The sequence below is a fragment of the Helicoverpa armigera genome, chromosome 31 (assembly GCF_030705265.1).
Source record: "Helicoverpa armigera isolate CAAS_96S chromosome 31, ASM3070526v1, whole genome shotgun sequence".
Taxonomy (NCBI): domain Eukaryota; kingdom Metazoa; phylum Arthropoda; class Insecta; order Lepidoptera; family Noctuidae; genus Helicoverpa; species Helicoverpa armigera.
In genome coordinates, this window is record NC_087150.1 from 4,632,328 (window position 1) to 4,648,751 (window position 16,424).

A 16,424-nucleotide genomic window follows, 5' to 3' on the forward strand; every position below is an offset into this window, starting at 1 on the left:
TGTTTGGTTTCAACGACTTTTTTAGCTTCCTGCGCTTTCATTACTTCTTTTTCAACAACACGAGAACTCTTTCTTACTTGTGTATCTCTTTCTCCAGTCTCATATCGCGTTTCAGTCACCGATTGTTCCAATTGGTTGAAAACAGGTTGAGTTAGTAGGAATCTAGATAAAGCTACCATAACATCTGTCAGGTGTATGAAGAAGGTTCTTAATAGCAGATCATAGTGATACGAAGAGTGTACAGTACCTCTAATATTAGGTATCGTTTGTAAGCCAATGGTGTAAGCTCTTTGCTCAGCGGAAGTTTTCTCTCCTTTAACGCTAGAAGCTACTGTTTTAGCAGCTTTCTTAAACTTGAGTTTAGCTTCTGATCTACTTTCAGAGCCTTCTCGAGAAAATGCTTGTCTCGGTTCTTCTAAATACTCTTGTTTATATTCTTCTGTTACAATAGATTTTCTATGTACATCCGATTTGCCGTGTTCAGTTTCATATTGTTCAGAACTCTCAGTTTGCTGAACATCTTTTCTTGCTATCCTTTGTGTCGCGTCTTGAGTTTCAGTTCTCTCTTCTCTACTCATTTTTCTTTCAGCGTATTCCTTAGTTTCTTGTTTACTCTCAGTCTTGTCTATAATTTCAGAAGATTCTTCTCGTGTCTCGTATTTAATTTCAGATTTCTCTCGCTGTTCTGATGTACTTAATTCTTCATCTATCTCTTTTTTAATTTCCTCGGCTACAGAAACCGCTCTCTCAATGCTATCATCAACAACAGACATAGCAGTTTCCTCAATCTTCTCCAAGTCAATCTCTTGCCTCATCTTTTCAATGTACTGCAATTCCTCTCTAATAGATTCTTCTTCAATCTCCTCTTTAAACATTTCCTTCTTTTCAAAAGATTTACTTTCCCTTCTTACACTTTCCTCACTAATTCTAACACCTTTCTTCTCAGATTTTACATCTTCAATCAAACTTTCCTTGAAACTCACATCTTTGGACATAGAAGCTTTTCTTTCAACAGCAGTATCACATACTTTAGTCTCTTTTGTAACATCAACTACCTCCAAATCTTTACTAAGACTTTTAACATGCTTTTCATATTTAAGTAGTTTCTCAACGACTTCAGTACTCTGCTTGAACCTTGTCCCATCTGGATCATATTGCTCAGAAATAGGTAGCTTATACCTATTGGGTCCCAACGCATCTCTATTAAAAGGACTTAGCAAATAATCCGGGTCATTATCAATAGGACTTTTACCGAACTGATCACGATAATTAGGATTAAGAATTATAGGGTCTTCTAAGGGTGGAATTTCAACTATAGGTTCAGTAGAAAATGGACGGTAAGGTTTCGTAGGTGTCACATAAGGAGAGGCGGTTAAGGATCGTGATTCTGACAGTTGGTTTGGGGAATCACCGAGTTCTAACAGTCGACTGCCGATGTCAGACGGTTCGACAAACTTCTGAATTTCGAATACTACCTCAGTGGGTTCCGATTGTCGGCCGGAATCGTCCGGTTCGTAGTCGTAAATCGGCTCGAAATCGTGCAGAACCGGGTCGTAGAGACCGCTGGAACAAAGAAATTATACTATATTTAGGAAGATTTAAAAAAAATACTTTTTATGAGCTAAGTGAGCTTATAGATTTATAAAAATACTAGCTTCGCTAATATAAGCCCGCGGCTTCGCCCGCGTAGAGTTCGGTTATATCGCGTTTCCAAGAGAATTCTTCAAAAGTCCGGGATAAAAACTATCCTATGTATTTTCTCAAGGTCAACTCTACCTCCGTATCAAATTTTATAAAAATCAGTTCAGTGGCTTAGACGTATACCTACGTAATTAAAATAAAATACGTAATTCGTAAATGCATTTAGTATTTTCTTATCTTTGGAAACATTCAATAATTAATGAAGAGGAAAGCTTTATAGTAAATAGTGAAGTCATTAATTAATCGTCACTCAATTTTGTTCAAATACATGAACAATAATAGGTGACAAGAATACCTAGCAAATTAATTTTAAAAATTCTGAAAAAAAAAATTACTAACATCATTATAGAAATCCCTTCTATAATATTTTGATATAATAACGGATAACAGAGAAACATCACTAGCACACTCTCCACTCATTTTTAAATAAAAAAAAATACGAAAAACAATAAAAAATAATTTTCAAAATGGCCGCTTGACAGATCGTTGCAAGCTCACAGTTATGAAGACACTAATTATAATAGTCTTGTCTTTCGATAAATCTATTAATAGATAACCTAGGGTTTAATATTATTATTGTCTTATGTCTTTGAAAATTAATCTATATTTATATTTGTATACGTAACTAGTTTTAACGCGGTTTCACCCGCGTCCCGTGGGAACTACTGCCCGCACCGGGATAAAATATAGCCTATGTTACTCGGGAAGAGTGTAGCGTTCCAACAGTGAAAGAATTATTCAAATCAGTTCAGTATTGTCGGAGCCTTTATAGCACAAACAAAAAAATCCTCTTTATAGGTATTACTAGCCGTTTTCCCGCGGTTTCACCCGCGTCCCGTGGGAGCTACTGCCCGCACCGGGATAAAATATAGCCTATGTTATTCGCAGATAATATAGCTTTCTAATGGTGAAAGAATATTTAAAATCGGTCCAGTAGTTTTTGAGTTTATCCAATACAACCAAACAAACAAAGTTTTCCTCTATATAATATTAGTATAGATTAGTATGGACACGCATTTGGCCGTTATACTATTTATACAGAAATACTTCAAAAATATACAGTCATATTGAGATAGATTAAGATAGGTTCGGGAAACTGGGTTGAGGAGGTCAGCTAGGTAGTCGCTCCTTGTGAAAACACTGGTACTCAGCTGCATCCAGTTAGATTAGAAGCCGACCCCAACATAGTTGGGAGAAGGCTGGACAGATGATGATGATGTTGAGGTAGGTTTAATATAAATAATATCGTTATAAGAATAAACTGGGACACTCTTGATTAATTCTTAATATCATATTTCACCGTTTTCACATACAAACCACTCTATCAAAATCACCCTTTTTTAAAAAACACAATTTTAATGCACTGGTACTCAGCTACATCCGGTTAGACTGGAAGCCGACCCCAACATAGTTGGCAAAAAGGCTCGGAGGATGGATGAATTTCAAAACACATTTCTAACCAAAATAACAAAAAAATAAAAACTCACTGGTTCAAATAACGCAAATAAAACTTCATTTTAACCCTCTTTCTACAAAACACCAATTAGAAAAAAAACCGATAACCAAAAATAAAATAAAAAAAACGGTAATTTTCGCGCCGTACCCCACTGTCAAATGAAAAAACAAAAACCGAATTCAGTTTAGGAATTAGTTTATATGCTGATTGAATCTTGAAAAAGGACAAATAGGCTATTTTTAGCTTGATTTATCTATGGCTAATTGTGTATCTGTCAATACGATGTTTAATTAGAATTGGCACGGTTTTTGTCCGGTAGAGTAGAGCCAAGTTCGGAAAAAATATAAAACAATTTCTTTGGATATATTTTTTTTAATACAAAGATATTATCAAATTATTTATACTAGCTTCAACAGGCTTTGCTTGTTCTTTACTTAGCGCAGTCGGATAAAATATCCCTACTAATATTATAAATGCGAAAATAACTCTGTCTGTCTGTCTGTCTGTTAACTGCTAACTCTGCTTTCACGTCTAAACCACTGAACTGATTTTAATAAAATTTGGTACAGAGATAGAGTTAAACTTGAGAAAGAACATAGGATAGTTTTTATCCCGGACTTTTGAAGAATTCTTTTTGAAACGCGATATAACCGAACTCTACGCGGGCGAAGCTAGTAGCCTATAAAGGCTAAAGCTGGGCTAGTAAATACATGGGTTATCTAACACTGAAATAATTTATCAAATCGAACAAATACATAGTACCGGAGATTTGCGCCTTCAAACAAAAGAAGAAAGTTTTCAGTTTTAAATAGTTGTATACATTTATATGCAGTGATAAGTAAATAATATAATTAATGCTCAATCCTTCTCCGTGTGAGAGGAGGCCGCAGCCCAGCAGTGGGACGATAAAAAGGCTGTAATAATTCGGATTTTGTCGAATACTTTGGATTACGTTTTTCGGACTTTTCCCTATTTTTACATTTGAATTGTACAAGGCAGTCAAATTGATTAGATGCTAAAACTGTTTATTTCTACGTCTATCCCTCAATATTTATAAATAGCTAAGAATCTGAGGTGCATAGCAATCTTATGGTGACACAACAATTGTTTCTTTTAACATAAATAAACGTACTTCTATAGGTTATCTAAGTAGGACACCAATGGCCATGTTTCGGAAAGCACGATAAACTGTAAGTCCCGACTGTAATTTGAACATCTTTGCGAGAAGTTACGAGTATACAGAAGCCAGAAATCTGACAACTAGTTCTACCATGAGGTATATACATACTTAGAAGCCCGAGTAACTGGGTTGAGGAGGTCAGATAGGATAGGCAGTCGCTCCTTGTGGCACACTGGTACTCAGCTGCATGCGGTTAGACTGGAAGCCGACTCCAACATAGTTGGGAAAAGGCTCGGAGGATGATGAGTTAGTTTGAACGCGCTTCAGGCAAGATCTTCTTGATCGCCCATTTATTGAGGGAAACTTTCTTTAGAACTAGCTTCTGCCAGCGGTTTCACCCGCATCCCGTGGGAACAACTTCCCGTACCGGGATAAAAAGTAGCCTATAGCCTTCCTCGATAAATGGGCTATCTAACACTGAAAGAAATTTTCAAATCGGACTAGTAGTTCCTGAGATTAGCGAGTTCAAAGAAACAAACAAACTCTTCAGCTTTATAACATTAGTATAGATTAAATAGCCAAAAGGCTATATTTATCCCCTTACGTTTAGCAGTTCCAACGAGACACGACTGAAATCTCTGACCATTTTTTAAAACCATTTTCACAGAATAAGCAAAAGGCTAGGCCGATACTTACCGCACCACGCCAACAGTGAGGCTATGACCGGCCCCCTCAACTCTTCGGCTGGCTGCTGCGAGAGACATATCTATAGCTTCCTCTCCATTGATGGTCAGGATAGTATCTCCGTTCAGCAGACCAGCTCGCTTCGCTGGGGAGTCGGGTTCTATCTGTAATTGTAGGTAAGGGGAGAGGAATTAGAGAGGGTGGTGAGTAGTCGGTAATAGTTATGAATAGAATATGTCTTTTTAAATAGTTACTGAACAAAAGGCCAAGTACGAAGGCTTTCATACATACCAGTATTTATAAAAGTGTCTAAGTCAAGTTTGTTGTAGGTATTATGCCTCATAAAATTGAATTAATTTTATTTCTAGTTTTTAGGATTTAAAAATCAAAATCAAAAGTCGCGTCTTCAAACTTGGCTGCAAAACAGCACTTTTCGAACGTCAGAAATTGAGAAAAGACAGCCCCCAATATGCCCACCGTTCACCACTTCCTATGTGTTTTTGCTAGGAAGAAGAAGTGGTGGAACAAACTCCACATTTGTTTATGTCTGCTGTTAGGTACATCTGCTATGAATATTCTAACTACATAACCATCATGTTTCATGAGATACAGCTTGGTGACTGACGGACGCTGAAGTCTAAATAATCATTAGGGTCCCCTTTTTTCCTATGGGTAAGTACGGAATAATATAAATTAAATATTTTTTTGTCAACTATCTAATTGGGAGAAAAGTGAATGTGAATGCCTCATGGAAAAGTTGAGCTTTACGTGTTGAAAAGTTATGTTATATTAGGATTTTCATGTGTGTTATTCTAGATAAAACTTCTCTAGCTGGCCGAACATCTTCCTTTGTGAATCCTCAAAATATAATGTTAGTGGCATGAAGAAACACATTTAGATTTTTTCCAAAATCATTACCAATGCTTTTATTTAAGCAATTGTTGTAACATACATAAGATAACATAATAAATTATGTCACTATCCAATTCAATAGATTACAACACGTAGCAAGGGCACCGGGATAGATGCCAACAAATGATCGTATCGACAGCCAATTGATATATTTAAATCTAATTAAAAGTATCTACTCAATGTCATTGTGACAGCTGAGTTGTATAATTTAATCATTGTCATACTTTGGGTCAATGTAGTATGTACAGTTTACATATAGATACAGTTGAATCCGTTTATAATGACATCGAAGGGGCTTTACAAAAACGTCATAGGTACTAAGCGGACGCCAAACAAAGCATTTCGTAGAAAATAAAAAATGTCCTCGTTTTGTCAGTGTGTTCATATTTATTTAACTAGACAAAAACATGAGCGAGATAAAATATGAATAATATACAATAAATACCTACGCATGTTTGTACATTTTTCTCTGAATTAAAATAAGTCGGGGGATATCTCATGACTCTCCCGATTATTTTTGAAGGTACGATGCAGATCGGTCTGTTATTTTGACGCATTTTTAACAAAATACAATACCTAAGCGATGTGTCACTGTAGGCGAAGTCATTATATCCGACTTTGTTAAACGAATTTTATATGAAAAGGTACTATTTGTAACACCTTTTTATAATGGTGTATAGTATACCTACTAACAACTTATCATATCCCGAGCCTTTATTTATACTAATGAGTATAGGTACTAACAACTACTAAAATATTATTATTTGTATCGTGTACAGCTTCCAACGAACCTTCACCAGAAAAGCTGGAATCTAGACACACGGCAGTGTGTCCGCCAAGTTCGAGCAAAAAAAGCGACACACCGGCCGTGGGTTATATTACACGAACCATTTCGGGCCAAATTCGAACACCCTATAACTCAAAATCTATTTTATTTACGCATATCAAATTTCAAGTATCTGTTGAGACCCCCTCACTTATCTAAAATACAAAATTTCATTAATATACCTATTGTAGGTCTTGAGATATTGACGTCAGAAAATCGCTATTTTTACTATACACTCACTGACTGACTGACTGACTCACTCATCAAAAACCTAGACCACTTCCAATGGTCGTATTGACTTGAAATTTGGCATGGAGGTAGGTCTTTATGTCAAGGTAAAGGGAAAAATCTGAAAATGGTCAAGTGTGAGTCGGTTTTAAAATAATGAAGGTGTTTTATACCCCTAAGGAACTAAAACGAACTAAATTTATCTATATTTATATAATATATCTTCGAATGGTCGTACCGATCTGAAATTCGTTACAAAGGTTTGTATTTAGTCAAAGTAAAGTAAAAATCAGAAAACGGCCAAGTGTGAGTCACTTTCGAAAATATCGAATGTGTAAATTTGATCCACGAACATAATATATGATAACATGTCATGTCAGTCAGTTGGTAAATCTAGTTCATTTCTTTCAATCTGAAAGATAGTATAAATGAGTCATTTCCTTAACTAACTTAGTCATATGAAAAAAATAAAATAAACAACCTTACAAAAATAAATGAAATCCCACCCAAAACAAAAATGTGAAAGACTGCCAAGTTCGATAATATGGGAACGCTTCGCCTATAAAAGAAGTGAGATCTGAATAAGTACCAAGTTCCATACACATACCTCAGTTAAAAATAGTTACTTTTTAATGATGTTACTTGGCAAGTTTTAATAGAAAATTAAATACTTGATTCATTGCGTTTAGTAGGTTTATAACAAGGTGTGTGAAAACTTGCCAAGTAACATCATTAAAAAGTAACTATTTTTAACTGAGGTATGTGTATGGAACTTGGTACTTATTCAGATCTCACTTCTTTTATAGGCGAAGCGTTCCCATATTATCGAACTTGGCAGTCTTTCACATTTTTGTTTTGGGTTTAGTTTTTACTTTAAAATGGTAGATACTACTGATAAAAAGTCTATCAAGATTATTTACCTTTAGTCACGTGCCTACCCAAATTTATTTATTTTATTTAATCTTTTACAATCAGGCAACAATGGCCCATAGATACATACCTTAAAACGAACATACATACATTATATACAAAAATTTTGTACCTATAGCCTTTAGGTAAGCAGGGCTACACATATGGAGCATAAATAAGTATATGATGATGAAGTGGACTAAGTTACCTTCTCAATAGTCAGAGGCATCTCCTCATCAGCTCCGCCGAAGAGTTGGAAGCCCCACGGCTCATCCACATCGCGGGATAAACGAACGTCCAGCGCCATCTAGCGAACAAAAACGATAAGCTTTTGAAACTGTGTTCAATTTTGTTGAAAGACCTACCGTCAGTTTCAGAAAGATGCATTAATATTAAAGCTTCATTAAATCTATTGCTAACACTTTTTATCTTGTTGGCAAAGAAAGGGTTAGCAATAGACTTAAGGAAGCGTTTTTCATAGTAGGTAAACAGTTATTTTTTGAAAAAGTGACGTTTATGTTGTCAGCGACGCGGATTGCTATGCTGCATCTCGTAGGAACTTCTTCGCTCACCCGGATATAAAGTAGCCTACTTACATCCTCTCTTGATAAATAAGCTATCTAACAATGAAAGATTCTTTCAGAGCGTTCAAGCAAATAAACGAACTCTATAACTTAAATATATATACTACTTATCTTCTATACTAATATTATAAAGAGGAAAACTTTGTTTGTTTGGTTGTAAACTTGTAATGGATAAACTCAAGAACTATTGGACCGATTTTAATCATTCTTTCACAGAAAGCTATATTATCTGCGAGTAACATAGGCTATATTTTATCCCGGTGCGGGCAGTAGCACCCACGGGACGCGGGTGAAACCGCGGGAAAACGGCTAGTATATAATATACTTAGATACTACACCATACTAGTTACTACTTGACAAACACAGAATATAATCTTTAGAGGTAATATAGTTTTGCCACTCTACGAGCATTGAGCTAAACTCTTGTCGCTTTCCAATTTTCACTTTCTTTTTGAAAATGTTATTAAGTCAACAACTTTCATCACTTATAAGCGATTTTCAAACAGTTTCATTCACTTTCGCGTCCCGAAGGAAATACTTTCCGTTCACAGATAAAATATAACCTATGTTACTCGAGAATAGTGTAGCTTTCCAACAGTGAAAGAATGTTGCAAATCGGTTCTCTAGCTTCTGAACCTTTATAGTACAAACAAACAAACAAAAAAATGTTTTCTCTTTATTATATTAGTATAGTTCAACTGTTTTATTTACCTTTAATAATCCAAGTAGAACCGTTCAGAACCACAGTTAAAAGTTAACTGAACGAATCTTTGGCAAGGGTTTATGTGACACCATTTTTTTACAGTTATCTAGGTCCAGACCTACATTTAACCAGTGACTAGAATAAAGTGTTTGTAATCGGTTTTTAACCGACTTCCCAAAAAGGAGGAGGTTCTCAATTCGGCCGGTACGTTGTTTTTTTTTTTCTATGTATGTACATCGATTACTCCGAGGTTTATAGATCGATTTACGTGATTCTTTTTTTGTTCGACTCGGAATAGCTGCCAGTTGGTCCCATAGTCATCAGGTTAGGATCTGATGATGAAAACCCTGAGAAATCGAGGGCAAGCTTCGAAAGTTGTAGGGATACATAGGGTAAAAACTTGACACTCAGGTGTATGCCTGAAAGCACTATTCAGCAGTGAAGGTTTGGAGCTGACCTGATGATGTAGACCAGAGAGGGTTGAGGGAACTCGACAACTGAATATGTAAAATACCTCGTATTTGGGCTTATATTCTTTGTATTGATGAGAATTTTCCTCTTGTATGGATAGTGACAACTATTCGTATCACTGAAAACCTGTAAATAAAAAACTACTACTACAGAATAGATTGTGATGAAAATTGGTAGTAATGTAGCTTATACATACATATTTATGTCAAAATAAAACCGACTTATAAACTTTCTTTTTGCATTTCTTTTTATTATATAGCCTCGTCTCATACATAGATGAATTGAGCGTTAGTCAACGCTTGCTCATGGTAAGGTAAGTAATTTCAGACTTTAGTCTGAATCTTAAAAAAAGTTTACAAACGATTAAAAAACCATTCAAATCAAGATGGCTATATTCAAACAAAATCTAGTCGGCTTTGAAATATTTTCAAAATACATCAATATTAAAATTAACAGAAAATTATTAAAAACGAAATATATAATGCGTTTACTTATATTAATTATGTTATTTTCACTACTCTATGTTGTCTCTGGTAAGAGTTATGAAAAACCTGCGAAAAAGCTACTGACCGAGTCTATGGGACAGGAGGTCATTGAAATTGGGACTCCTATAAAAGGTACCTAGCATATCTATACTTAGTAATTTCATCCAAGGCCGTTCTCATAAAAGGAGATCAGCCAGCTGCACAGGACATATTATAGTGCAGGCACATTTGCTTGGACTGCGGTGCACTCACTATTCCTTCACTCTCATAGCGCGATGGGACGACAATCCGACACCACCGGAGTGAGATCACAAGCACGACCGACATTAACGTGCGACACGATGCACGGGTGTATCAAGCACCAATTTCCCGACTACGGGCTGCTTTGTGAAACTTTCTAAAACCCACAAAGCGATTGGCCCGACCAGGGGCCCGATTCTCCTAATTTTACTTAAGCGCCATTCGATTCACGTTCGACTGCGATCCAATCCCTACTCGATTACGATTGAAGCGTATGTGGCATTCCGCTATTTTTTCTTTGAAATAAACGTTTTTATCCTTCTCTGTCATTCAATAATGAATCATTTTGTCTGCAAATGATTTACGATTGCAAAATGATTGTACAGCAAACTACCGTATAGACCAAAATCACCAAACTAGCAGACCAATCGCACACCAATCAAATGTCAATCGAATACGATTGGTCTTTTATTAGTAGCAGAATGCCCGATATGGTTAAAACTGCTATTGCGATCATGTTGCTATTCGATTTCTATTCGATTTTGACATTATTAACTTAGGAGAATCGGGCCCCCGAACATGATCAGCCCGAACCAAACAGACATCCAAACTCTACCTGCCGTAATAAAAGCTGATGGAATGGTATTCATTTCAGAACTGCCAATGGGTTTGGAGGAAGAACCTTCGGCTGATGAAGATGATGAGAAGAAGATCACCACCAGCACTCCACCCTCATCAAATAAAAAGGATTCTAAGAAAGCCACTGTTAGTATATTTTATACCAGTAGGGTTTGAACATCTTTGGCAGTCGTTACGGGTAGTCAGAAGCCAAAAAGTCTGGTAACCAGTCTTTCCAAGATGTATTAGAAAAAACTTTTCAGTGTTAGAAAGATAATTTCTCAGATAGAAAGTTGCTCCATGTGGCGCACTGATACTCCGTTGCATATGTTAAGACTGGAAGACTACCCCTACATAGTTGGGGAAAGGCTGGGTATATGATAATTTGAACATCTTTGGCAGTCGTTACGATATTCAGAAACCAGTCTTACGCAAGGAGTATGCGTATTCGAGTAACTGGGTTGAGGAGTTATGATAGGCAGTCGCTCCATGTAACACACTGGTACTCAGCTGCCTAAGGTTAGACTGGCAGCCGACCCTAACATAGTTGGGAAAAAACTACGCAGATGATGATTTGAACATCTTTGGCAGTCGTTAGGGCCTTTCACACGACACGCGCACGCCCAGCGCACGCCACCCGCGTTCAACTCGCATTGAAATTTGTTAAATAAGAATTTGAGCCTTATATTTATTTTATTTATTTATTTTATTTAAAATACTTCTTGCACAAATAGTACAATGGCGGACTTAACGCCTTAGGCGTTCTCTACCAGTCTACCTTTGGGTGGCGGAGAGAAAGCGTTGGTAGGTGCAAACAAAACCGAAAAACTAGTGTGAAACATATACCTACATATATTACAATACACAAATAAATTAATAATAATATATATGTATATATATAACTATATAAATATGTACACTACAAACAATACTAATAACATATTAAGAAAGTTAATTTGAAACTGACTATTTATGTTTCTGCCAATTTCCCAAGATAGTGGTGACGAACTTTGAGTTTGAAGGTGTGACGGGTATTTACCATCCTGATCTCCAGAGGTAACTCATTCCAGAGAAGAATAGATTTTACAAAGAAGGAAGAGTGTATGATATCAGAACGATGTGTAGGACATTGTAGATCTCAAATTGCATTTAACGAGGTCTACACGCGCACGCCCCGCGCCCGCCTCGCGCCTACCCTGCACTCGCACTGCCCGCGCTCTGCACCCTCCCCGCGTACGCGTTGTGATACCTGGAAGCCACTATGCTTAGTCAACGAAGTAGTCCAGTCACATAGTTTATGTGGGCGCGGGGCGTGTGGTTTAAGGCGGGCAGAAAGCGTGCAAGGGTGCTGTGCGTGATCGGAGCGTGTCATCTGAATACACCCTAAGTGCTTTGAGAAGATCATATATAGGCAGTCGCGCCATATGGCACACTGATATTCAGCTCCATTCGGTTAGGCTGGAGGCCGACCCCAACATAGTTGGAAAAAGGCTAGGCAGATGAAGAACTGCACAATAATGCGTTTTTAATTTGCACATGTTTTCAGCACACCACTGTCAAGAAAGAAGTAAAACATGTTGAGAAGACAGACAGTCTAAACGCTGATGAAGACGAAGCTAGAATAGAGAAGGAATTGGCTGAAATATACAAGGATACCGCAGGTTGGTACTGACGATGTCCTCCTTGCCAATTGTCGGCCACGGCGGCTGTTCTCATATAAGGAGATCAGCCAGCTGCGCAGGTCATATTATAGTGTACGCACATTTGCTTGGACACAGGTGCACTCACTATTCCTTCACTGTCATAGCCCGATGGGACGGCAATCCGACACGACCGTGAAGAGATCAGGCGCAGGACTGACATTTACGTCCAGGCTCCGGGCTGCTTTGTGAAAGTCTTTTAAAACCCACAAAGCGATTTCGGCCCGACTCGGGAATCGAACCCGAGTCCTCGTGCTCAGCAGCCGCACTTGAGACAGCTGGACCAACGAGGCAATTTTACATACATAAAGACGCCAACAGATCAACGTACCCAAATCTGTCAAAAACCAATCGAACATCAACCTTCAACTCTTGTGATAAGATTGAAAATCTATTGAGGAAGTTTCACAGAATCAGGTAGCCTGGTCTGCTGTCGTCTGTATTAACTACTAGTGAAACTTTCAGATTACAAAAGCGATAGTTCTGAGGAGAAAGATGTAGCTTCAGAAACGTCTGTGGAACAGCATACTGAAGAACCTACCACTACCAATAAACCTGATAGCCGAGAGGAAACTGACAATACTGATAAACCTGTAGTCAGGCAGAATTACCGGTAAGTTTTAGATAATCATACTTCATCATACCTTTATCTTTACTGTAACTGTTACTGTTCATCATCATCCTCCGAGCCTTTTTCCCAAACTATGTTGGGGTCGGCTTCCAGTCTAACCGGATTCAGCTGAGTACCCGTGCTTTACAAGAAGCGACTGCATATCTGACCTCCTCAACCCAGTTACCCGGGCAACCCGATACCCCTTGGTTAGACTGGTGTCAGACTTACTGGCTTCTGACTACCCGTAACGACTGTCAAGAATGTTCAATGACAATGAATCTTCTGCTTTCCCTGTTCCCTATTTTATTTGGCATCTGCAAACTTAACGTTTTCTTTATTTTCTCATGTACCCTCAAAAGGAAAGCCAACAACTTGAAGTTTGAACCGGACTCGACTCGCAAGTCGGATGTGGAGAGGTTCCGGACATCCGTGGACGATATCAATTGTAATGTCAGACAGAAATTAGTTGGCAATGTGAGTATTATGTTCATATTTATCACTCTTAAAGCCCACTGTTTGGGACCATGCAGCTTGCTATTTACGTTTTTAAAGCACCTGTAATATCATCCTCCGAGCCTTTTCCCGACTATGTTGGGGTCGGCTTCCAGTCTAATGCTTTACAAGGAGCGACTGCCTATCTGACCTCCTCAACCCAGTTACAACCCAATACCCCTTGGTTAGACTGGTGTTCATAGTTTCACCAGCGTCATAGGGGACTAGTTTCCAACCTAGTGAAAGAATTTTTCAAATCGGTTCAGTTGTTTTGAACCCAAATAGAGAAAACATTATTTTCGCTTGTACTCTAAGGCATCGTTCAGACCAAACGTATTGTCGGCCGCTGACTGTGAGCGCGCGTTACGCAGTTTATTGCTTTTCCATATATATTGAAATTATCGTTCACACCGAACCGACTATACGCTGTTACGTCGTCTGTTGTAGCTGACTCTCAGTGGCCGATTATTTTCGACTAGGATTGGCTACGCGGACGCAGTTGCCGAATAGCGCCGCTCCGCCGCGTATGCACCCCCGCGCCTCAGTACAGCACGTCGATAATTAGTGTCCCTTTTATATAAACTTAAACGTATTAAAGATAGTAACTCATCGAATGTTTTACTGTCATACGAAAATATTTCTTGAACTTATTTGGATAAAGTCTATATTCGAAATATAAAGTATGAAATTGACCAAGAAAACATCTCTTAAGGGATGTACCCACAATCTCTTCTTTTTATTATTTTCGTCTTCCTCTAGAGCTTCGCAAATAGCAACTTTCTGAATGCGCATCATTTAATTGAAATATCAGTAAGACGTCTGATTTAAAAAAAATAAATTACGCTAGTTTTATCGTTTATAAAATACTACGAGCAACTTCAAATACTGAGCCCTTTTATGTGTAGAATAGTCAGCCGCTCAGCCTACGCATCTAGTGTGAACCTACAAGAGCCTATTCTTTTGTTCACACATGTAGCGCATCGTACGCTATAGCCTATTGTCGGCTTGGTGAGTACGCGTACTGCAGATTGAGTCGACGTTCACACTGGGGCAGACAGTGAGTATACTCACAGTCAGCGGCGGACAATACGTTTGGTGTGAACAATCCCTAAGCCTACTGTGGACCAAACAGTCAGCCGACTGTTGGCCTGGTGGCTAGAAAATTTCAATCAAAGTTTTTTGTCGGTCTGGTACCGGCTAAATACTTCTTCTTAATCCAGCTTAATCTTTGTAATGTTCGTGCTATTATTCATCTTCATACCGACAGCTAAAAGCTTGCAGTGGGTACTCTTAACAGTTCTTAGATAGATCATTAATTTGTGGGTTATATGTTCACCTATTTATATTGTTAGGAACTCATAGTTTAAATTTTAACATGTAACTGTTTTTTGTCCCCAATAAATAAAAATAAAATCCTCTCTTTGCAGCCGCCAACGGATGGAGCATTTGACACGTTCAACCACGGAATTTCAATAATAATAACTACCTTATGCTTTGTTTTTATATGTATTTAGTTAGCTTATATATTTTCAGAGATAAAATATATCGATTCACTTACTAAATTATATAACTCTTTAACTTTTTGACTAGCTACAGTAAGGGGGTGAGTTAATTTCAAATTGAAATTGTTTTAAATATAGGAGATGGGTCCCCAATAACTGTTTTTCGAAGGGCACTTTTAACTGTATGTTTGGCTTTCATTGAACATCTTTGGCAGTCGTTACAGGTAGTCAGAAGCCAGTAAGTCTGCTAACCAGTCTTACCAAGGAATATTGTGTTGCCCCGGTATCTGGGTTGAGGAGGTCCTGTACCAGTCGCTCCTTGTGGCACACTGGTACTCAGTTGCACCCGGTTAGACTGGAAGCCGACCCCAACATAGTTGGGAAAAGGTTACACAGATCATGTAGGTCTTGAATTCATAATTTTAGTAAGTGTATCGATATTAAAAGTTGTGTTTTTATAAAAATTCATTATGTTTTGTAAATTATGTGTACGTGTATATTAAATGTCAAATTGATTGTCGCTCAAATAAATATTGGTTTAAAACACTTCAAAACAGTTTTATTTCTGAAGATTCGAAACCCGTACCAATCAATATTATGTGTAAACTACCTTCTTCGAGGGGGTTTCACCTATATTTAAGGGGAACTACTCCGAGCGCCTGGATAAAATAAACCTGAAACCTTCCTCGATACATTGGCTACCTAACACTGAAAGATTTTTTTGAAATTGGACGTTTAGTTCTTGGGATCAGCGTTCAAACAAACAAATTCAATTCACCTAGTTTATGAAAGACGGCTTCACCCGTGTTCCGTGGGAACTACTGCTCGTACCGGGATAAAATATATGTGTGCCTATGTTACTCGGGAAGAGTGTAGCTTTCCAACAGTGAAAGAATTTTTCAGATCGGTTCAGTAGTGTCGGAGCCTTTAGGGTACAAACAAACATAAAATGTTTCCTCTTTGTTATATTATTATGTGTAAACTGGCTTCCGCTCACATGGTGTGATGATAAAAAATAGCCTATGTGTTAATCTAGCGTATCACTTATCTACATACCAAACAACCAAATCGGTCTGGCCGTTTTTCCGTGAAAGAATGACAAACATACATCCATACATTCTCACAAACATTCACATTTATAATATTAGTGGCATAGTGGCATTAGTAAGAAGGTATAGAA

General features: G+C 37.7%; 2 protein-coding genes across 2 annotated transcripts in view; one reads left to right on the forward strand and one right to left on the reverse strand.

The window, feature by feature from the left end:
* The window catches only part of LOC126053499 (titin), an 18,746-nt gene extending 10,603 nt beyond the window's left edge, over nucleotides 1-8,143 (reverse strand). Inside the window, exons 1-3 of the mRNA XM_064043160.1 lie at nucleotides 8,045-8,143; nucleotides 4,974-5,125; nucleotides 1,476-1,563 (exon numbers count right to left, since the gene is read on the reverse strand). Coding sequence (XP_063899230.1) covers nucleotides 1,476-1,563; nucleotides 4,974-5,125; nucleotides 8,045-8,143 — 339 coding nt within the window. The remainder of the gene's footprint in view (nucleotides 1-1,475; nucleotides 1,564-4,973; nucleotides 5,126-8,044) is intronic.
* Nucleotides 8,144-10,898: 2,755 nt separating this feature from the next.
* On the forward strand, nucleotides 10,899-15,332 carry LOC126054400 (uncharacterized). The gene is made up of 5 exons (XM_064043162.1): nucleotides 10,899-11,084; nucleotides 12,484-12,598; nucleotides 13,103-13,250; nucleotides 13,610-13,724; nucleotides 15,170-15,332. The coding sequence occupies exons 1-5, from the start codon at nucleotides 10,899-10,901 to the stop codon at nucleotides 15,254-15,256; spliced, it is 651 nt and encodes a 216-aa protein (XP_063899232.1). The 3' UTR covers nucleotides 15,257-15,332.
* The last annotated feature ends 1,092 nt before the right edge of the window (nucleotides 15,333-16,424 follow it).

Excerpts from the sequence above, each read along its gene's own strand:
- LOC126054400 (XM_064043162.1), top strand. The coding sequence starts at position 10,899 with ATGATCAGCCCGAACCAAACAGACATCCAAACTCTACCTGCCGTAATA. Across the intron at positions 12,599-13,102 it reads AATATACAAGGATACCGCAG|ATTACAAAAGCGATAGTTCT; the intron begins GTTGGTACTGAC and ends TGAAACTTTCAG. Across the intron at positions 13,251-13,609 it reads GTAGTCAGGCAGAATTACCG|GAAAGCCAACAACTTGAAGT; the intron begins GTAAGTTTTAGA and ends TACCCTCAAAAG.